Source organism: Salmo salar, chromosome ssa10, assembly GCF_905237065.1.
Source record: "Salmo salar chromosome ssa10, Ssal_v3.1, whole genome shotgun sequence".
In the NCBI taxonomy this organism is placed as follows: domain Eukaryota; kingdom Metazoa; phylum Chordata; class Actinopteri; order Salmoniformes; family Salmonidae; genus Salmo; species Salmo salar.
The window spans coordinates 49,804,964-49,828,138 of record NC_059451.1 but is presented as its reverse complement, the minus strand read 5'-3'; the positions used below and the strand labels follow the sequence as shown (position 1 = coordinate 49,828,138).

Sequence of the window (23,175 nt, the reverse complement as noted above, 5' to 3'; positions counted from 1 at the left end):
CATCAACTGTTCAGAGGAGACTGCATGAATCAGGCCTTCATGGTTGAATTTCTGCAAGGAAACCACTGCTAAAGGACACCAATATGTAGAAGAGACTTGCTTGGACCAAGAAACACGAGCAATGGACATTAGACGGGTGGATCTCTGTCCTTTTGGTCTGATGAGTCCAAATTTTAACAACTTTTAACAAACTACTGACATTTTGACAAGTTTCGCAGCACTTTAGATGCAAACTTATAATGTATGACATCTTGGTGTACTTCTCTGCTATTCAAATCTGGACATGGAACATAATGATCTCCTACCAATCAAAAGTTACAGCTGTTAGTTGGAGTTTAGAGTGACGAAAGTAGCAAGCTAATATCAGCTAACAGCTCTCTCATGTCTCGTCATTGAGCAACCCAAACGGAGACCTTGCTAGGGATACCAATGCATTTCAATTGCAAAAAGGGCCATATATTAGAATGGTTAAAAATATTGCTAATTCTAGACCCATCCTCTCACCGATTTTTTTAAATTTTTTATTTTTTTATTTTTTTAGCTATCAACTCGATTTTAAGCTATCAACTCCAAACAAACTTTGAGATGTTCAGACTGACCCTATATATTGGCCTTAGCCAATTAAGCTACAAGACCAACTTTAAAACATTCAGGCTATCCTAACTTAAAATTCTTTAAAATCTTTATCAACTATACTGAACAAAAATATAAATGCAACAATTTCAAGTTACAGTTCATATAAGGAAATCAGTCAATTGAAATAAATGCTTCAGGCCCTAATCTATGGATTTCACATGACTGGGTGGGCCATGGGAGGGCATCAGCCCACCCACTTAGGAGCCAGGCAGGCCCAGCCAATCAGAATGAGTTTTTTTTTTCCCTGCAAAAGGGCTTTATTACAGCCAGAAATACTGTTTGATCAGCGGTCTGGGTGGCGGGTCTCGGACGATCTCGCAGGGAAAGAAGCCGGATGTTGAGGTTCAGGGTTGGCGTGATTACACGTGGTCTGCGCTTCGGATCTTTTATTTCAGCTCATGAAACAGTTTGCATGTTGCTTTTATATTTTTGTTCAATATATAACTATAAATGTGCATACATTTGCTTAAAATAACCCACCAACAGTAACTATTGAACTAGATACACCAAACCAACTTTATTTTTTAAATGTACCTTTATTTAACTAGGCACTTCAGTTAAGAACAAATTCTTATTTTCAATGACAGCCTAGGAACGGTGGGTTAACTGCCTTGTTCAGGGGCAGAAAGACAGATTTTTACCTTGTCAGCTCGGGGATTCGATCTAGCAACCTTTCGGTTACTGGCCCAACGCTCTAACCACTAGGCTACCTGCCACCCCAAGTACAGTAATACTTTCTCAAAATGCTTTCCACACTTGATCCAGGAGGGGATTGTTTGTCTCTGCTGTAACCAAGAAGCTTGCTTTTTCAAGCTAGCCACATATAGCTAGCAAGTTAGCAAACTAAATGCATAGCTGGAGCCCTGAGCTGGAGAAAATATATTTGGTAAATTTTTAGCTGGCAGTTAGTAGTGAATTTCAAGTGTAAGTTGATCACCTCTCTTGTGCTGTTTAACAGTGGCTCATGTCACGTTTGCTCCACGTGCTCTTTGTAAACAAGCATTCCATGTGACTGGCTACAACTGAATTATAATTCATTATTTTTCTCTTGTGGACAATATTGAAAGTCATACCGTGGCTATTTCAAAATACCCTGTATAAGGTATATACAGTATACCGCCCAGGACGACTAGCCAGCATACATTACTGAATAGGTAGATGTTTGGGTTAGATTCCAGAGTGTATGTTGACCCCTGGGAGTGTGCTCATCCTATGGGTACACATGGAGAGGTAGCCCTGGAATCATCAACAAGTTGCACGTCTGAAGAGGATTTTTGCATCATGTTTTTATTTATTTATTTATTTTTTAAACATGAATTTTAAAACATTCTTCTTGGCAACACTTTAAAGTGCGTTACACAGACCTGGGGCTTTTCAGTAGAAACTAACAGTGGAATGCGCTGTGGTAAGTAATTACACTGTAACAAGCTAGAACAAGCAATTAGTACACTGTACACACTACTTTAGATATCACCGTTTTGAATATCATTGGCAAACAGAGTTGACTACATTAAGGACCTGTACACTTTTGCTACAAACTGATTTATATGTCATTCCCATACAGTTATTGTGGAACTTAGTGGATGGCATGTGTGTGGTCTTCTGTTGTCAATCCCACATTGAATCTCTGCCAAAACCAGTGTAACCTGAGCTGTGCTGGAGATATATAAGAGCAGGTCAGACTGTGTGTGTGTGTATGCGTGCTCTCTCTCTAACACAAAGGCTTCCAGGTCCATAGAGACCCAGACAGTACCCAGGCAACCGTCACCTCAGCAACACACTATTGTCTCAGGCTCTGTAATGCTCAGGCGGTCTCCAAGAGTGTGGTGTTTCTAGTCTGTGAGTGTTTGGACTGTTAGATGGTGGAGTGAGGAGTTCTTCTCGAGAGGTAATGTTGAGGTAACAGGATGTTCTACTTCCTGGTATGTTTCTACCTGGCTGTGAGGGATAGGAGAGGTGTTTTTATTGGGCTAACCTTGATTGGAGCTTGTGACTATAATGTTAAAGGTGCAGTAGGTAGCTTTTTGGGCAACCTGATCAAATTAATGTTGTAACGTGAGTTATAGATCTGTCTTTCTCATTGATAGCAAGTCAAATAAGTGGTATATCTGTTCTATGTGTGCTGTTTCTATGCTTCCCGCTCTTATGTTTTGTTTTTTACAACAGCTTCAAACAGCTGAAAAAAATATATTTTTGGTTTGTGAAAATCTATTTCACAGTGTTTTAGATGGTAGAATTGTTCTCTACGCTATACATTGCTTGTTTTGTCACATAAACTGAAATTGTCTGAACCATTAGAATTTTAGCATCCAGGAAATGGTGGAGTGATTTCTGACTATTGGAGAGGACTGGCCACCCCTCAGAGCCTGGTTCCTCTCTAGGTTTCTTCCTAGGTTCTGGCCTTTCTAGGGAGTTTTTCCTAGCCACCGTACTTCTACACCTGCATTGCTCACTGTTTGGGGTTTTAGGCTGGGTTTCTGTACGACACTTTGAGATATGATGCGCTGATGTAAGAAGGGCTTTATAAATACATTTGATTGATTGATATTGTACTTTTAACTGTAGGTTATGTTTGTGTTTCTTCAGAGGTGTGAGAGACTGATCTTCTGACACCATGGACATGGACTCCCAATCACAAGGCCAGCAGGCAGCAGTACCCTCGTTCCAGCCACAGGTAGGATCCCTTAACTCTCACCCAACCACAAGGCCAGCAGGCAGCAGTACCCTCGTTCCAGCCACAGGTAGGATCCCTTAACTCTCACCCAACCACAAGGCCAGCAGGCAGCAGTACCCTCGTTCCAGCCACAGGTAGGATCCCTTAACTCTCACCCAACCACAAGGCCAGCAGGCAGCAGTACCCTCGTTCCAGCCACAGGTAGGATCCCTTAACTCTCACCCAACCACAAGGCCAGCAGGCAGCAGTACCCTCGTTCCAGCCACAGGTAGGATCCCTTAACTCTCACCCAACCACAAGGCCAGCAGACAGCAGTACCCTCGTTCCAGCCACAGGTAGGATCCCTTAACTCTCACCCAACCACAAGGCCAGCAGGCAGCAGTACCCTCGTTCCAGCCACAGGTAGGATCCCTTAACTCTCACCCAACCACAAGGCCAGCAGGCAGCAGTACCCTCGTTCCAGCCACAGGTAGGATCCCTTCACCCTAACCTTTCACCCTTAACTCTCACCCAATCACAAGGCCAGCAGGCAGCAGTACCCTCATTCCAGCTACAGGTAGGGTGCCTTTACATTTGTGTTAACTCTCTATCATTCAGATTTACGCAAGACCTATACTTTGAATTAAAAGTTTGTTCATTCATGTAAATAAAGTAGAGTACAAATTAGGCTATAGTCGATTCCAAGTAAAGTTCAGAACAAAATGCATGTAAAAAATTACTGTATTTGTAACAGTATTATAAATACTACAGATGTGTAAATTGGCTAAGGCCTGAATCATATAGTATAGGCATATATGAAAGGCTAGATGAATGGTGGAGAGAGAGTTAGTATTGACTGAAACTCTCGAGGCTGGTGGAGATTTGGGTTTCATAACATTCAGGTTGTTACGGTGCAAATAGCAGAATCGTACATCATCATCCTCATCGATCTCCTTCATGCACAAGGATGTTTCTGAGTCCACAATATATTGAATGGATTCACCCAGACAATCCATATCCATACACTGGGGACGAAACGGGAAAACAACCGCTTTTTCTAACGCAAAAAAATAGTCCTGTTGTTTTTCTGGTGTATGCAAAGCCAGTGCAATATTAACTGTGAAATAGCCAGGGGGAACATTTTTTAGAAGATGTTTGATATCTAATTTAAGGATAATTGGGTTGTGCACAGAAAAGGAAAGAACGAGAGAAGATTTCATAATTTATAAAAAAATTTCCCCTTTCTAATGAGATATCATATTCCATAACCGAGGTTGTGCTAATAATGATTTCCTCTGTCTGTTTTTCACTATTTAGCCTAATTTCAGTTCATTATCTTTTTTCATGATTGTCTTAAAATATAAGAAATATATTTAGAAGTAGGTCTAATAACATGCATATTATTAGTTTATGCAAGATCAGATTTTACAGTTGGGATGTAAAACACAGCAGGCCTATCAGATCCAAATCCAGGCATTCTACTTCCTGTTAGAGTCACAGTATGGAGCTAGATGCCTATCAGCCACAGGAGGCTGGTGAGGGGAGGACGGCTCATAATAATGACTGTAATGAAGTGAATGGAGTGGTATCGAACACAAGGAACCCATGTTTTTGATGTGTCAATACCATTCCATTCCAGCCATTACTGAGAGCCCTTCCTCCCCAAATGAAGGTTTCACCAGCTGCCTGTGCTATCAGCAGAAAGGTGCTTCTCTTTCAACAAGTCCTCTGTCTATTTCCCACTTTCTCTGTTTAATCTGCGGAAAGAGAAAAGAAGAACAAAAATCTCCCCTCCTGAAAATGTGAGATGTATAGTATGTGTGTGGTGAATGACTCTATCGCTGGAGATATCATGTCGCTTAGTCCCGGAGGTTTTATGCATATGCATTAGGTAAAGTGGATGAACTGGTACCATATGCGTTTTTAGTGGTGTGTTTGCTCTTTGAGTGAGTGGGAGGGAGAGATTCTCAAAACGGGTTTTGATCGTCACTGCAGGTTGTGACAGGCTCAGATCTGTGTGTGTGTGTGTGTGTGTGTGTGTGTGTGTGTGTGTGTGTGTGTGTGTGTGTGTGTGTGTGTGTGTGTGTTAAACTGTGAGACAAGGCAGAGGGTTTTAAGTGAGCAAACGTGGTGTGGTACAGGAACAGATTGAAGAGGAGCAGAGAGAGAAACACCGGCGGGGGGGAGAAGAAGGAAGGAAGGAAGGAAGGAAGGATTGATGAATATTGTATGGCGGTGCTGAGCTGGCTGAGGATGGGAGAGGAGACGGGGAGAGAGGGAGGCTGGTGATGAGTAGAGGGGGGTCAGGGAGGCTGGTGATGAGTAGAGGGGGGGTCAGGGAGGCTGGTGATGGGGAGAGGGGGGGGTCAGGGAGGCTAGTGATGGGGAGAGGGGGGGTCAGGGAGGCTAGTGATGGGGAGATGGGGGGTCAGGGAGGCTAGTGATGGGGAGAGGGGGGGGTCAGGGAGGCTAGTGATGGGGAGAGGGGGGGTCAGGGAGGCTAGTGATGGGGAGAGGGGGGGGTCAGGGAGGCTGGTGATGAGTAGAGGGTGGGTCAGGGAGGCTAGTGATGGGGAGAGGGGGAGGGTCAGGGAGGCTAGTGATGGGGAGAGGGGGGGGTCAGGGAGGCTGGTGATGAGTAGAGGGGGGGTCAGGGAGGCTAGTGATGAGTAGAGGGGGGGTCAGGGAGGCTAGTGATGGGGAGAGGGGGGGTCAGGGAGGCTGGTGATGAGTAGAGGGGGGGTCAGGGAGGCTAGTGATGAGTAGAGGGGGGGTCAGGGAGGCTAGTGATGGGGAGAGGGGGGGGTCAGGGAGGCTAGTGATGGGGAGAGGGGGGGGTCAGGGAGGCTAGTGATGGGGAGAGGGGGGGTCAGGGAGGCTGGTGATGAGTAGAGGGGGGTCAGGGAGGCTAGTGATGGGGAGAGGGGGGGGTCAGGGAGGCTAGTGATGGGGAGAGGGGGGGTCAGGGAGGCTGGTGATGAGTAGAGGGGGGTCAGGGAGGCTAGTGATGAGTAGAGGGGGGGTCAGGGAGGCTAGTGATGGGGAGAGGGGGGGGTCAGGGAGGCTAGTGATGGGGAGAGGGGGGGTCAGGGAGGCTGGTGATGAGTAGAGGGGGGTCAGGGAGGCTAGTGATGAGTAGAGGGGGGGGTCAGGGAGGCTAGTGATGGGGAGAGGGGGGGGTCAGGGAGGCTAGTGATGGGGAGAGGGGGGGTCAGGGAGGCTAGTGATGGGGAGAGGGGGGGTCAGGGAGGCTGGTGATGAGTAGAGGGGGGGATCAGGGAGGCTAGTGATGGGGAGAGGGGGGGTCAGGGAGGCTAGTGATGGGGAGAGGGGGGGTCAGGGAGGCTGGTGATGAGTAGAGGGGGGTCAGGGAGGCAAGTGATGGGGAGAGGGGGGTCAGGGAGGCTGGTGATGAGTAGAGGGGGGCAGGGAGGCTAGTGTTGAGTAGAGGGGGGTCAGGGAGGCTAGTGATGGGGAGAGGGGGGGTCAGGGAGGCTAGTGATGGGGAGAGGGGGGGGTCAGGGAGGCTAGTGATGGGGAGAGGGGGGGGTCAGGGAGGCTAGTGATGAGTAGAGGGGGGTCAGGGAGGCTAGTGATGGGGAGAGGGGGGGTCAGGGAGGCTAGTGATGGGGAGAGGGGGGGTCAGGGAGGCTAGTGATGGGGAGAGGGGGGGTTCAGGGAGGCTAGTGATGGGGAGAGGGGGGGTTCAGGGAGGCTAGTGATGGGGAGAGGGGGGGTCAGGGAGGCTGGTGATGAGTAGAGGGGGGTCAGGGAGGCTGGTGATGAGTAGAGGGGGGGTCAGGGAGGCTAGTGATGAGTAGAGGGGGGGGTCAGGGAGGCTAGTGATGGGGAGAGGGGGGGTCAGGGAGGCTAGTGATGGGGAGAGGGGGGATCAGGGAGGCTAGTGATGGGGAGAGGGGGGGTCAGGGAGGCTAGTGATGGGGAGAGGGGGGGTCAGGGAGGCTGGTGATGAGTAGAGGGGGGGTCAGGGAGGCTAGTGATGGGGAGAGGGGGGGTCAGGGAGGCTAGTGATGGGGAGAGGGGGGGGTCAGGGAGGCTAGTGAGGGGGGGGGTCAGGGAGGCTAGTGATGGGGAGAGGGGGGGTCAGGGAGGCTAGTGATGGGGAGAGGGGGGGGTCAGGGAGGCCAGTGATGGGGAGAGGGGGGGGTCAGGGAGGCTAGTGATGGGGAGAGGGGGGGGTCAGGGAGGCTAGTGATGGGGAGAGGGGGGGTCAGGGAGGCTAGTGATGGGGAGAGGGGGGGTCAGGGAGGCTAGTGATGGGGAGAGGGGGGGTCAGGGAGGCCAGTGATGGGGAGAGGGGGGTTCAGGGAGGCTAGTGATGGGGAGAGGGGGGTCAGGGAGGCTAGTGATGGGGAGAGGGGGGGGTCAGGGAGGCTAGTGATGGGGAGAGGGGGGGGGTCAGGGAGGCTAGTGATGGGGAGAGGGGGGGTCAGGGAGGCTAGTGATGGGGAGAGGGGGGGTCAGGGAGGCTAGTGATAGGGAGAGGGGGGGTCAGGGAGGCTGGTGATGGGGAGAGGGGGGGTTCAGGGAGGCTAGTGATGGGGAGAGGGGGGGTCAGGGAGGCTAGTGATGGGGAGAGGGGGGGGGGTCAGGGAGGCTAGTGATGGGGAGAGGGGGGGTCAGGGAGGCTAGTGATGGGGAGAGGGGGGGTCAGGGAGGCTGGTGATGGGGAGAGGGGGGGGTCAGGGAGGCTAGTGATGGGGAGAGGGGGGGTCAGGGAGGCCAGTGATGGGGAGAGGGGGGGTCAGGGAGGCTAGTGATGGGGAGAGGGGGTGGGGGGTTGGTGCTCTGTGGGAGATGGAACCTCTATCGCTGTTTAATGGTGTTTTACCGGAATTAAAGTAAGCTACTGGAGACACTACTCTCATCTGACTATACCTGCTGAACAGGGTTTACAATAGATTGTATTTTCATTGTTCAGGTTCATCCTCAGAAATAGTTTTGATCATTTTGCTTTAAACAATCAGTGTATATGGTCATTTTTATATATACAAGGTCAATTTGGTAATTTCATAATGGGGACAGCAATCGTTTTGCGAGGTGCACTGCATGGCCAAAGAGACGAGATCACTTGGTGAAAACTTCCCAACGGTCAAAATCATTCCATTTTGGGATGGGGTGAAATCCTAAGTTTTTTTGGCTATGTCATAGTTGATTTATAAACCATAAATGTTGATACATTACTAGCTAAAACACTTAATCTGCATAAATTACAAGTTAAATAGTTAGTGATGGTGATTTCAGAACCAAAGTGGGGGGGACAAAAAACATAGGCGAAAGATCCACTCCCTCCCGGGATGACTTGGAGTTGAGACAGCATTGGGCTCAGTTCCACTCCCACCCGGGATGACTTGGAGTTGAGACAGCATTGGGCTCAGTTCCACTCCCACCCGGGATGACTTGGAGTTGAGACAACATTGGGCTCAGTTCCACTCCCACCCGGGATGACTTGGAGTTGAGACAGCATTGGTCTCAGTTCCACTCCCTCCCGTGATGACTTGGAGTTGAGACAGCATTGGTCTCAGTTACTTGGATTTGTTGAGTTGAGAGACAGCAACACAATTAGACCCAACCAAATCATGAGAAAACAAAAAGATAATTACTTGACACATTGGAAAGAATTAACCAAAAACACAGAGCAAACTAGAATGCTATTTGGCCCTAAACAGAGAGGACACAGTGGCAGAATACCTGACCACTGTGACTGACCCAAACTTAAGGAAAGCTTTGACTATGTACAGACTCAGTGAGCATAGCCTTGCTATTGAGAAAGGCCGCCGTAGGCAGACCTGGCTCTCAAGAGAAGACAGGCTATGTGCACACTGCCCACAAAATGAGATGGAAACTGAGCTGCATTTTCTAACATCCTGCCAAATGTATGACCATATCAGAGACACATATTTCCCTCAGATTACACACAACCACAAAGAATTCGAAAACAAACCCAATTTTGATAATCTCCCATATCTACTGGGTGAAATACCACAGTGTGTCATCACAGCAGCAAGATTTGTGACCTGTTGCCACAAGAAAATGGCAACTAGTGAAGAACAAACACCATTGTAAATACAACCTATATTTATGTTTATTTATTTCCCCTTTTGTACTTTAACTATTTGCACATCATTACAACACTGTGTATATCTATCTATCTATCTATCTATCTATCTATCTATCTATCTATCTATCTATCTATCTATCTATCTATCTATCTATCTATCTATCTATCTATCTATCTATCTATCTATCTATCTATCTATCTATCTATCTATCTATCTATCTATCTATCTATCTATCTATCTATCATGACATTTGAAATGTCTTTATTCTTTTGGAACTTTTGTGAGTGTAATGTTTACTGTTAATTTTATTGTTTATTTCACTTTTGTTTATTATTTACTTCACTTGCTTTGGCAATGTAAACATATGTTTCACACATGCTGCAATCTGTACACACCTCTCCTCTCTGTGCCTCTCCTTCTCTCCTCTCTGTGCCTCTCCTTCTCTCCTCTCTGTGCCTCTCCTTCTCTCCTCTCTGTGCCTCTCCTTCTCTCCACTCTGTGCCTCTCCTTCTCTCCTCTCTGTGCCTCTCCTTCTGTCCACTCTGTGCCTCTCCTTCTGTCCACTCTGTGCCTCTCCTTCTCTATTCTCTGTGCCTCTCCTTCTCTCCTCTCTGTGCATCTCCTTCGCTCCTCTCTGTGCATCTCCTTCGCTCCTCTCTGTGCATCTCCTTCGCTCCTCTCTGTGCATCTCCTTCGCTCCTCTCTGTGCCTCTCCTTCGCTCCTCTCTGTGCCTCTCCTTCGCTCCTCTCTGTGCCTCCCCTTCGCTCCTCTCTGTGCCTCTCCTTCTCTCCTCTCTGTGCCTCTCCTTCTCTCCACTCTGTGCCTCTCCTTCTCTCCACTCTGTGCCTCTCCTTCTCTCCACTCTGTGCCTCTCCTTCTCTCCACTCTGTGCCTCTCATTCGCTCCTCTCTGTGCCTCTCCTTCGCTCCTCTCTGTGCATCTCCTTCGCTCCTCTCTGTGCATCTCCTTCGCTTTTCTCTGTGCCTCTCCTTCGCTCCTCTCTGTGCCTCTCCTTCGCTCCTCTCTGTGCCTCTCCTCTCCTCTGTGTGCCTCTCCTCTCCTCTGTGTGCCTCTCCTTCTCTCCTCTGTGTGCCTCTCCTCTCCTCTCTGTGCCTCTCCTTCGCTCCTCTCTGTGCCTCTCCTTCTCTCCTCTGTGTGCCTCTCCTCCTCTCCTCTGTGTGCCTCTCCTCCTCTCCTCTGTGTGCCTCTCCTTCTCTCCTCTGTGTGCCTCTCCTCCTCTCCTCTGTTGTTAGGGGTCGAGGTGCTGCGCCTCGCCCACATATGTGTCAGTGAGTGTGTGCCAGTGTGTGTGTGTGTGTGTGTGTGTGTGTGTGTGTGTGTGTGTGTGTGTGTGTGTGTGTCAGCTGGGAGCAGCTGTGTGTGTGACAGGCCAGTACGATGAGACGGCCTGTCATTCAGGACGGCCCGGCTGCCCTTTGAAGGCCAGGCCAGGGGGCGACGAGGTGCCGCAAATGGCCTGTGAAGTTTACATACACTGCCCACTGCTAAACAGATTAGCTCTAATGAAGTGTCTAATGCCGGGGCCCCCGCCTGACATAATCCTGCCTGGCAGCCCGGCCCCTCGGCAAACAAAAAAATGACCCCCTCCGGCCCTCTGCTCTCCCCCTCCCCTTTCCTAACCCTCCCCGTTTTTGGCTCACCCCTCGCCTGCCCTTCTCTTCCCTCTCCTAGCCTCTTACCCACCACCCAAGGCGACTCCACGCAGGGAGGTGCCCGTTGTTAATCACGCCGGACAGTGTGCGATCTGACATGCAAATATAGGTCATTGCATATGTAAATGTATGATTAGGGGGCCAGCCTGCCAGAACACATTAATGAGACTGAACTCTCAGCAGGAGGCTGTCACAGCGCTTTACGGCCTCATGCTAACATTTGTCAAGCTACCATGCAGCGAGTGAAAGCCTGCCCTCGCTAGGGACCTATAAAATCTATTGTATTTTTTGCCAAATTCCATGTAGTTTTTTCCCCCTCCCAAATTCTGTTGTCTCCGTTTTTAGTTTTTCAGAATCTTCGCTCTCAAAATCAAACTTCAAAATAAAAAACTGACTAAATTGGAAGTACACAACAATGCTTAAACCACATCAGGAGACTACTTTTGAGGTCTGTGAAAAATCTAAGAAATCAAACATTTGTGGTGTGGATACTCTGGACATAGGCTACAGTTAATTGAGAAGGTTTTTGGGAAAGCCTTTCCATTTGCTCCCAGGTTGCCATTAGCATCATCACTAACGGCTATACAAAATGGCAGACATATGACAGACAGTAGCATTCCCACACTGTTGGCTCTTCAGAAAGTTGAAGAAAAATACAAATCACTTATGCATTTAGTTCATGTCTTATCTGAATCTTGGGGAAATTATTTCATTTTCTAATCCTTCACCCAATTCCAGATAGCAGGTGTTCTGAAAGAGCTGCAAAACCTGGCCCCGTACAAATCAGCTGGGCTAGACAATCTTGACCCTCTCTTTCTAAAATTATCCGCTGCCATTGTTGTAACCCCTATTACCAGTTTGTTCAACCTCTTTCGTATCGTCCGAGATCCCTAAAGATTGGAAAGCTGCCGCGGTCATCCCGCCCTGCCTATCTAAAGTCTTCAAAAGCCAAGTTAACAAACAGAACACAGACCATTTCGAATCCCACCGCACCTTCTCCACTGTGCAATCCGGTTTCCGAGTTGGTCATGGGTGCACCTCAGCCACGCTCAAGGTACTAAACAATATTATAACCGCCATCGATAAAAGACAGTACTGTGCAGCCGTCTTCATCGACCTGGCCAAGGCTTTCGACTCTGTCAATCACCGCATTCTTATCGGCAGACTCAACAGCCTTGGTTTCTCAAATGACTGCCTCGCCTGGTTCACCAACTACTTCGCAGACAGAGTTCAGTGTGTCAAATCGGAGGGCCTGTTGTCCGGACCACTGGCAGTCTCTATGGGGGTACCACAGGGTTCAATTCTCGGGCCGACTTTTCTCTGTATATATCAACAATGTCGCTCTTGCTGCGGGTGATTCCCTGATCCACCTCTACGCAGACGACACCATACTGTATACATCTGGCCCTTCTTTGGACACTGTGTTAACAAATCTCCAAACGAGCTTCAATGCCATACAACACTCCTACCGTGGCCTCCAACGGCTCTTACACGCTAGTAAAACTAAATGCATGCTCTTCAACCGATCGCTGCCCGCACCCACCTGCCCGAATAGCATCTCTACTCTGGATGGTTCTGACCTAGAATATGTGGACAACTACAAATACCTAGGTGTCTGGCTAGACTGTAAACTCTCCTTCCAGACTCAAATTAAACATTGCCAATCCAAAATTAAATCTAGAATTGGCTTCCTATTTCACAACAAAGCCTCCTTCACTCACACTGCCAAACATGCCCTCGTAAAAAACTGACTATCCTACCGATCCTCGACTTTGGCGATGTCATTTACAAAATAGCCTCCAATACTCTACTCAGCAAACTGGATGTAGTCTATCACAGTGCCATCCGTTTTGTCACCAAAGCCCCATATACCACCCACCCGCTCTAGTCGGCTGGCCCTCGCTACTTATTCGTCACCAAACCCACTGGTTCCAGGTCATCTATAAGTCTATGCTAGATAAAGCTCCACCTTATCTCAGCTCACTGGTCACGATAACAACACCCACCCGTAGCACACGTTCCAGCAGGTATATCTCACTGGTCATCCCCAAAGCCAACACCTCCTTTGGCCGCCTTTCCTTCCAGTTCTCTGCTGCCAATGACTGGAATGAATTGCAAAAATCACTGAAGCTGGAGACTTATATTTCCCTCACTAACTTTAAACATCAGTTATCTGAGCACCTAACTGATCACTGCAGCTGTATGCAGCCCATCTGTAAATAGCCCATCCAATCTACCTACCTCATCCCCATACTGTTTTTATTTACTTTTCTGCTGTTTTGCACACCAGTATTTCTACTTGCACTTCATCATCTGCTCATCTATCACTCCAGTGTTAATTTGCTAAACAGTAATTACTTCGCTACTATGGCCTATTTATTGCCTTACCTCCATTTGCACACACTGTATATAAACTTGCTTTTTTCTATTGTGTTATTGACTGTACGCTTGTTTATTCCATGTGTAACTCTGTGTTGTTGTTTGTGTCGCACTGCTTTGGTTTATCTTGGCCAGGTCGCAGTTGTAAATGAGAACTTGTTCTCAACTGGCCTACCTGGTTAAATAAAGGTGAAATAAAAAATAAAAATAATAATATTAAGTTTAATACATTTAGGTCAGTGGTTCCCAAACTTTTTTTTGTCCCGTACCCCTTCAAATATTCAACCTCCAGCTGCGTACCCCCTCTAGCGCCAGGGTCAGCGCACTCTCAAATGTTGTTTTTTGCCTTCATTGTAAGCCTGCCACAAACACACTATACGATACATTTATTGAAAATACGATTGAGTGAGTTTTTGTCACAACCTGGCTCGTAGGAAGTAACAAAGAGCTCTTATAGGACCAGGGCACAAATAATGACATACTAATAATCAATAATTTTGCTTTTTAGTTTAACCATCTTACATATAAAACCTTATTTGTTCATCAAAAATGGTAATAACTCACCACAGGTTAACTCACCACAATGTTTTATTGGAGAGAGTCTGTCTTAAATCATTTTCCACACAGTCTGTGCCTGTATTTAGTTTTCGTGCTAGTGAGGGCCGAGAAACTACTCTCACATAGGTACGTGGTTGCAAAGGGCATCAGTGTCTTAACAGCGTGATGTGCCAAGGCAGGATACTCTGAGCGCAGCCCAATCCAGAAATCTGGCAGTGGCTTCTGATTTAAATGACATTTTCACAGAACTGCTTGTTGCCATTTCAATGAGGCTCTCCTGTTCAGATATCGTTAAGTGGACTGGAGGCAGGGCATGAACGGGATAACAAATCCAGTTGTTTGTGTCATCTGTTTTGGGAAAGTACCTGTGTAATTACGCACCCAGCTCACTCAGGTGCTTCGCTATATCACATATGACATATGTCTGTAAGATTGAGTTAATTTGCACACAAAAAATCATACAATGATGGAAAGACCTGTGTGTTGTCCTTGTTAATGCAGACAGAGAAGAGCTCCAACTTCTTAATCAAAGCCTCAATTTTGTCCCGCACATTGAATATAGTTGCGGAGAGTCCCTGTAATCCTAGATTCAGATCATTCAGGCGAGAAAAAACATCACCCAGATAGGCCAGTCATCTGAGAAACTCATCATCATGCAAGTGCTCATCTCTCAATTAAAAAGAACATGTCAATACTTTGCCCCTTGATAACCAGTGCACTTCTGTATGTTGTAAAAGCGTTACATAGCCCATATCATTGCATAGTGCAGAAAATACACGAGAGTTCAGGGGCCTTGCTTTAACAAAGTTAACCATTTTCACTGTAGTGTCCAAAACGTCTTTCAAGCTGTCAGGCATTCCCTTGGCAGTAAGAGCCTCGGTGGATGCTGCAGTGTACCCAAGGGGCGTCGGGAGAAACTGGTTACACACGCATTACCACTCCACTATGTCTCCCTGTCATGGCTTTTGCGCCATCAGTACAGATACCAACACATCTTGACCACCAAAGTCCATTTGCTATCACAAAGCTGTCCAGTACTTTAAAAATATCCTCTCCTGTTGTCCTGGTTTCCAGTGGTTCGCAGAAGAGGATGTCTTCCTTAATTGACCCCCCATAAACGTAACGGACATATACCAGGAGCTGTGACAGACCTGCCACATCTGTTGACTCATCCAGCTGTAATGCATATAATTCACTGGCTTGTAAGCGAAGCAGTTATTGTTTCATAACATCTCCTGCCATGTCACTGATGCGCCGTGAAACAGTGTTGTTTGATGAAGACATTGTCTGTATAGTTTTTTTTGCCTTTTCCCCCAGCATTGTCCCAGCCATATCCGCGGAAGCAGGAAGAATCCTCCACAATAGTATGGTGCTTGCCTGTCCTAGCCACTCGGTAGCTCACCATATAAGATGCTTCTAGCCCCTTCTTATTAATGGTATCTGTTGCTTTTAGTCATGTCTTACTACTCGAAAGTCATCTTTATTCTTTCTCAAAAAACTCCTGTGGCTTATTTTTCAAATTGTCATGTTTCGTTTCTAAATGTCTGCACAGGAGTGAAGGTTTCCTGCGAGAGAGTAAGGGTTCCTGTGATTGGATGTTAATTATTTGACTAAGCTACCTGTATTTGACATTGTATTGTTATTTCGCTGAACACTAGATGGTTACATTTAATTTTTGGCAGTGAAACGAGGCTACTCAGGCGAGAGAAAAACCTCACCCAAATGTATAGCCCCGTTGGAAAATATAAATGTCCTGTTTGAAAATGAAGGTACAGGCAATTTAGTTTGTTTAGGGTTACGTTACGGGTCTGTGCAGTCATGGCTGCACCAATCAAATCAATCATTTATTTTGTTCATTAAAGAGACAAGACACCTACAGAATCAGTAACACACCCTAAGTGTACAAAACATTAAGAACACCTGCTCTTTCCATGACATGACCAGGTGAATCCAAGTGAAAGCTATGATCCCTTATTGATGTCACTCGTTAAATCCACTTCAATCAGTGTATCTGAAGGGGAGGAGACATGTTAAATAAGGATGTTTAAGTCTTGAGACAATTGAGACATGGATTGTGTATGTGTGCCATTCAGAGGGTGAATGGGCAAGACAAACTATTAAAGTGCCTTTGAACGGGGTATGGTAGTAGGTGCCAGGTACACTGGTTTGTGTCAAGAACTGCAACGCGGCTGGGTTTTCCACACTCACACAGTTTCCCGTGTGTATCAAGAATGGTCCACCAGCCAAAGGACATCCAGCCAACTTGATACCACTGTGGGAAGCATTGGAGTCAACATGGCCCAGCATCCCTGTGGAACGCTTTCAACACCTTGTAGAGTCCATGACCTGACGAATTGAGGCTGTTCTGAGGGTGAAAGAGGGTGCAACTCAATATTAGGAATGTGTTCTTAATGTTTTGTACACTGTGTATCTTTTATAGTAAGAATATTATGGAATTTAACAGAATAAAACACATTTGTCCTACACAACTTTTGTCAAGGGAACGTGTGGGACAGCTGTCATATAAAAAAGTGATATTTTGAAACAGAGCCCAAGAACATGATTTTTAGATCCACGTCTCATCTCTTTCCTACCCTCACTCCACTTTGTTAGGGTCTGATCTTTAGCATGATACCCATAGAAAACAATAGCAATCCTATTTTCAGTCTCGTGTTCATATTTCACAAACTCTGCATGTTTTTGGATTTGCTTGTATGCGATCAAGCAAAAATAATCAAATAGATTTTATGCTACATTATAGCAAGCTAAATGTTTCGGATCAGTGATAGTTGAACTATACCACCTCCACTTATCTGCCCAGCCAGAGAATTAACCAAAAATACATATGGAGATTCAGTTAAACAAAGTCACATTGATTGATTGTTAGTGTTTCTCAAACTTGTCATTCAGTGATAATTATTCCCACTGTAGTTATTTATGGATCCAGCTGTGGTTAAGGAAACCGTGCATGCTTAGTGGTGGACTGTATAAAGAGATGGGTCGAAGTGACATGCCTTGCAAGGTTTAGAACTGCCGGGGGAATGGTAACCGGGCGTTGCCTAGCAACCACCTAAAGTACGTTACCGTTACATTTCATACTAAGCCATAGGCAGAACTTTACCGAAGTGATTACTAGGTCATTAGACTGAAATAATAGTTTGAGGTTTGATACCGGCAATACCTTTTCAGATATAAAGAAAAGTTGTGTTGCACGGTACACTGGTACCGTGGTAATATCATGGTACCAAAACGTCATGATACCAACGTTTTTGAATACCGTATTACCGTTTCATATCATACTACCATATTTTCCGTCCCTACCCATCTAAATAACCCGCTGGCGCCTGTTATAAAATGTTTAGAAATTCTGTTTTGTTTATAAATTCAGCTGAATTGAAGCAACAGCCACTAACTAGTCTCTTGTATGTTCAGGTCCAATATTATCCACGTCACTTTCGTCTCACGTTTGGCAGCTGTAATCAGCCAGCAGTATTCCCTACCAGCCCTCACCTGGTTCTCTCCGTCTGCTCTTCATACACCTCTATTACACCGGTACTTTAACATGCCATTTAGCTGTGATGGTGAGCAGACACTGGATTGGTGACTGGCCTGGCGGCTGGAGCTGGCTTGGTGGCTGTTGCTGGCTTGGTGCCTGGCGCTGGCTTGGTGGCTGTTGCTGGCTTGGTGGCTGTTGCTGACTTGGTGGCTGTTGCTGGCTTGGTGCCTGGCGCTGGCTTGGTGGCTGTTGCTGGCTTGGTGGCTGGCTCTGGCTTGGTGGCTGTTGCTGGCTTGGTGCCTGGCTCTGGCTTGGTGGCTGGCTCTGGCTTGGTGCCTGGCTCTGGCTTGGTGCCTGGCTCTGGCTTGGTGGCTGGCGCAGGCCTTGGTGCTGGCTTGGTGGCTGGCGCAGGCCTTGGCGCTGGCTTGGTGCCTGGCGCAGGCCTTGGCGCTGGCTTGGTGGCTGGCGCAGGCCTTGGCGCTGGCTTGGTGCCTGGCGCTGGCTTGGTGCCTGGAAATGCCCACCTCCCAAATGTCTTGTTAATTGGAAGGGGCATCTTGTTTTCTCAAGCCTCTTCTCCAGGCTGTCAACTTTTAAAAAAACAATGAAATGCTAAAATTGGCTGCCCCTTGATCTGCATTCCCGTCCTCCCCCATCACCTCAGTCCTGCTGCTATAGATCCTAGCTATAGGGTTAGTTACTGTATAGGGATACACCTTCTTGTCCGAGCAGTCATTCCTCATTGAAGACAAAGTGCCTTGAATTTACTGGTGCCTTGAATTTACTGGTGCCTTGAATTTACTGGTGCCTTGAATTTACCGGTGCCTTGAATTTACCGGTGCCTTGAATTTACCGGTGCCTTGAATTTACCGGTGCCTTGAATTTACCGGTGCCTTGAATTTACCAGTGCCTTGAATTTACCAGTGCCTTGAATTTACCGGTGCCTTGAATTTACCGGTGCCTTGAATTTACCAGTGCCTTGAATTTACCGGTGCCTTGAATTTACCAGTGCCTTGATTCATCATTTCAATTATGAATATCCTGAATTGTCTGGAATGGACCCCACCTTGCTGCAGTGTGTAGGTCTAAATAATGGACCCCACCTTGCTGCAGTGTGTAGGTCTAAATAATGGACCCCACCTTGCTGCAGTGTGTAGGTCTAAATAATGGACCCCACCTTGCTGCAGTGTGTAGGTCTAAATAATGGACCCCACCTTGCTGCAGTGTGTAGGTCTAAATAATGGACCCCACCTTGCTGCAGTGTGTAGGTCTAAATAATGGACCCCACCTTGCTGCAGTGTGTAGGCCTAAATAATGAACCCCACCTTGCTGCAGTGTGTAGGTCTAAATAATGGACCCCACCTTGCTGCAGTGTGTAGGTCTAAATAATGGACCCCACCTTGCTGCAGTGTGTAGGTCTAAATAATGGACCCCACCTTGCTGCAGTGTGTAGGTCTAAATAATGGACCCCACCTTGCTGCAGTGTGTAGGTCTAAATAATGGACCCCACCTTGCTGCAGTGTGTAGGTCTAAATAATGGACCCCACCTTGCTGCAGTGTGTAGGTCTAAATAATGGACCCCACCTTGCTGCAGTGTGTAGGTCTAAATAATGGACCCCACCTTGCTGCAGTGTGTAGGCCTAAATAATGAACCCCACCTTGCTGCAGTGTGTAGGTCTAAATAATGGACCCCACCTTGCTGCAGTGTGTAGGTCTAAATAATGGACCCCACCTTGCTGCAGTGTGTAGGTCTAAATAATGGACCCCACCTTGCTGCAGTGTGTAGGTCTAAATAATGGACCCCACCTTGCTGCAGTGTGTAGGCCTAAATAATGAACCCCACCTTGCTGCAGTGTGTAGGTCTAAATAATGGACCCCACCTTGCTGCAGTGTGTAGGCCTAAATAATGAACCCCACCTTGCTGCAGTGTGTAGGTCTAAATAATGGACCCCACCTTGCTGCAGTGTGTAGGTCTAAATAATGGACCCCACCTTGCTGCAGTGTGTAGGCCTAAATAATGGACCCCACCTTGCTGCAGTGTGTAGGCCTAAATAATGAACCCCACCTTGCTGCAGTGTGTAGGCCTAAATAAAAGATGACTGTTATTGTAGATAGATGGGTAAAGTTCTCCAGAGATGGTACCACTGGGCTCCATACTTGTGTGTGTGTGTGTGTGTGTGTGTGTGTGTGTGTGTGTGTGTGTGTGTGTGTGTGTGTGTGTGTGTGTGTGTGTGTGTGTGTGTTGTTGTAGGAACCTCTCCTGTCATTGCCCCAGGTCTGTGTTCTGTTCATGCTGACTCTGTTTAACGGTGAAACGGATCCGAAGTGAACACATCTAATGCTGCCCCTCCCCTCCGTCTTGATGACACCGTGCTCTCACCCTCCTCTTTCCCAGAGTCCTCTCTGCTTGCCTGCAAGGGCATCCCCCGGCCGTGGTCGGGGCCAGGCACCGGTGACATGTGGCAATGTGATATCTGTCGCCTCCTCTCTCCTTCCACCACACCGACAGACACGCTTATAAAATGGCTGCAAAGGTCACACTGTTCTCTGTGTGTTTTCACTCATCACAGCCCCAAGGCTCATTCCAGCCTGTTTTCTTAGTTTTTTAAATTTAGATGCTCGCTAGCGAGCCGAGTGTCAGGGCGCAACATACATCCCGTGGAAGAGGAGAGGAGAGCGCTGTTGGAGTTTTGTCACTAGCTGACTGGTCCAACATATGTCACTTCAGCTGCAGCAACGTCAGGCTAACCGTGATGTGCCTTGGCAGACTACAGCTAACCCTGATGTGCCATGGCAGGCTACAGCTAACCCTGATGTGCCATGGCAGGCTACAGCTAACCCTGATGTGCCATGGCAGGCTACAGCTAACCCTGATGTGCCATGGCAGGCTACAGCTAACCCTGATGTGCCATGGCAGGCTACAGCTAACTCTGATGTGCCATGGCAGGCTACAGCTAACCCTGATGTGCCATGGCAGGCTACAGCTAACTCTGATGTGCCATGGCAGGCTACAGCTAACCCTGATGTGCCTTGGCAGGCTACAGCTAACCCTGATGTGCCTTGGCAGGCTACAGCTAACCCTGATGTTCCTTGGCAGGCTACAGCTAACCCTGATGTTCCTTGGCAGGCTACAGCTAACCCTGATGTTCCTTGGCAGGCTACAGCTAACCCTGATGTGCCTTGGCAGGCTACAGCTAACCCTGATGTGCCTTGGCAGGCTACAGCTAACCCTGATGTTCCTTGGCAGACTACAGCTAACCCTGATGTGCCTTGGCAGGCTACAGCTAACCCTGATGTTCCTTGGCAGGCTACAGCTAACCCTGATGTTCCTTGGCAGACTACAGCTAACCCTGATGTTCCTTGGCAGACTACAGCTAACCCTGATGTTCCTTGGCAGACTACAGCTAACCCTGATGTTCCTTGGCAGGCTACAGCTAACCCTGATGTTCCTTGGCAGGCTACAGCTAACCCTGATGTTCCTTGGCAGGCTACAGCTAACCCTGATGTTCCTTGGCAGACTACAGCTAACCCTGATGTTCCTTGGCAGGCTACAGCTAACTGTGATCAGGGTGGGAAATTAACTTTTTGGTCCACCAGACACTGTGGCAGGTAGATTTTAATATATACCAGCCACTCAGAATTTTTACTCGCCAAAATGTTTTTCTCCAGAATTACTCAAAAAAATATATCTATACAATGGGGGAAAAATTATTTGATCCCCTGCTGATTTTGTACGTTTGCCCACTGACAAAGAAAGGATCAGTCTATAATTTTAATGGTAGGTTTATTTGAACAGTGAGAGACAGAATAACAACAAAAATATCCAGAAAAACGCATGTCAAAAATGTTATAAATTGATTTGCATTTTAATGAGGGAAATAAGTATTTGACCCCCTCTCAATCAGAAAGATTTCTGTCTCACAGGTGTCTTTTATACTTTTTTTTTAAGGTATCTGTGACCAACAGATGCATATTTGTATTCCCAGTAATGTGAAATCCATAGATTAGGGCCTAATGAAGTTATTTCAATTGACTGATTTCCTTATATGAACTGTAACTCAGTAATATCTTTGAAATTGTTGCATTTACATTTTTGTACATTTGTGCTTTGGGTTAAAAAAATAACTGTTCCCAAATGCTCTGTGTGACCACCCGCCAACGTGGCTGGAGAAAGAGACATTCTTACCCGCATTTGGCAGGTGTTCATTTCCAACCCTGACTGTGATACGCCATGGCAGACTACAGCTAACCCTGATGTGCCATGGCAGACTACAGCTAACCGCGATGTCCCATGGCAGACTACAGCTAACCGCGATGCGCCTTGGCAGACTACAGCTAACCGCGATGTGCCTTGGCAGACTACAGCTAACCGCGATGTGCCTTGGCAGACTACAGCTAACCGCGATGCGCCTTGGCAGACTACAGCTAACCGCGATGCCCCTTGGCAGACTACAGCTAACCGCGATGCCCCTTGGCAGACTACAGCTAACCGCGATGCCCCTTGGCAGACTACAGCTAACCGCGATGTGCCTTGGCAGACTACAGCTAACCGCGATGCCCCTTGGCAGACTACAGCTAACCGCGATGCACCTTGGCAGACTACAGCTAACCGTGATGCGCCATGGCAGACTAGTGGGGCACAGACGCACTCTAATTAATGTATGGGCCATGTTGGAGTTAATAATGACCTAATAATAACTTGTAGAGGAGGGATGAACCATCCAAGCAAAGTCTAATTTAATACCTGCTTTAGTGCAAGGCTTCCACTCTGTAAATCTGCATATATAATGACTAAGTTCAATGCTGTTTTTGTGGACAGGAAACGTTCTTGAGATGGATACTGCTTCATCACACAAACGAGTGTCACCATCTACCTGTTCCACATGCTGATGTCTACTGCTGCGTAAAAACTCAATCATTACTGAAAGGGTAATCTGTCATGGACAGACACACGTAACATAGGATGGTACCCCTCATAGCCTGGTTCCTCTCTAGGTTTCTTCCTAGGTTCTGACCTTTCTAGGGAGTTTTTCCTAGCCACCGTACTTCTACACCTGCATTGCTCACTGTTTGGGGTTTTAGGCTGGGTTTCTGTACGACACTTTGAGATATGATGCGCTGATGTAAGAAGGGCTTTATAAATACATTTGATTTGATTTGATATCATAGCGCCTGTCAATAGATTGTGGGATGCTACGACTAAAGCCCAAATCACACGGAGAGACGCCATCGACGGCGTCAAAATTTCCATGCGAGAGTTGAGCGCCTCAATTCACATACACTGTGTAGCGTATACCAACTTAATTGTCATGAGAATTCATAATAAACATTTGTATTTGTTAAGGTTGCTATGTAGCTCTTGGGAATTATTGTTGTGTGTTCCTTTTGACTCACCTTATGGGAGCCACTGTACCTGCCTGCCTGCACTAAACAGTTATGTTAGCTCACGAACATGAGGAGAGTTGTAGATACAGTGGCTTGCGAAAGTATTCACACCCTGGCATTTTTCCTATTTTGTTACTTTACAACCTAGAATTAAAATGGATTTTTGGGGAGTTTGTATCATTTGATTTACACAACATGGCTACCGCTTTGAAGATGCAAAATTCTTGTTTTGTGAAACAAACAGGTAATAAGACAAAAAACTGAAAACTTGAGCGTGCATAACTATTCACCCCCCCAAAGTCAATACTTTA

At 47.0% G+C, this 23,175-nt stretch overlaps 1 protein-coding gene across 3 annotated transcripts in view; it reads left to right on the top strand.

The window, feature by feature from the left end:
• Positions 1 to 23,175, top strand: part of LOC106560547 (serine/threonine-protein kinase Nek7) — a 133,854-nt gene that overhangs the window by 40,589 nt on the left and 70,090 nt on the right. For 2 of the 3 annotated variants that reach the window (XM_045687893.1, XM_045687892.1), the window contains exon 2: positions 3,223 to 3,310. In XM_045687893.1, the coding sequence (XP_045543849.1) occupies positions 3,251 to 3,310 (60 nt within the window). In that variant the 5' untranslated portion in view covers positions 3,223 to 3,250. Of the gene's footprint in view, positions 1 to 3,222; positions 3,311 to 3,358; positions 3,780 to 23,175 lie in introns of those variants that run through there. The other variant, XM_045687894.1, reaches the window with a different exon arrangement.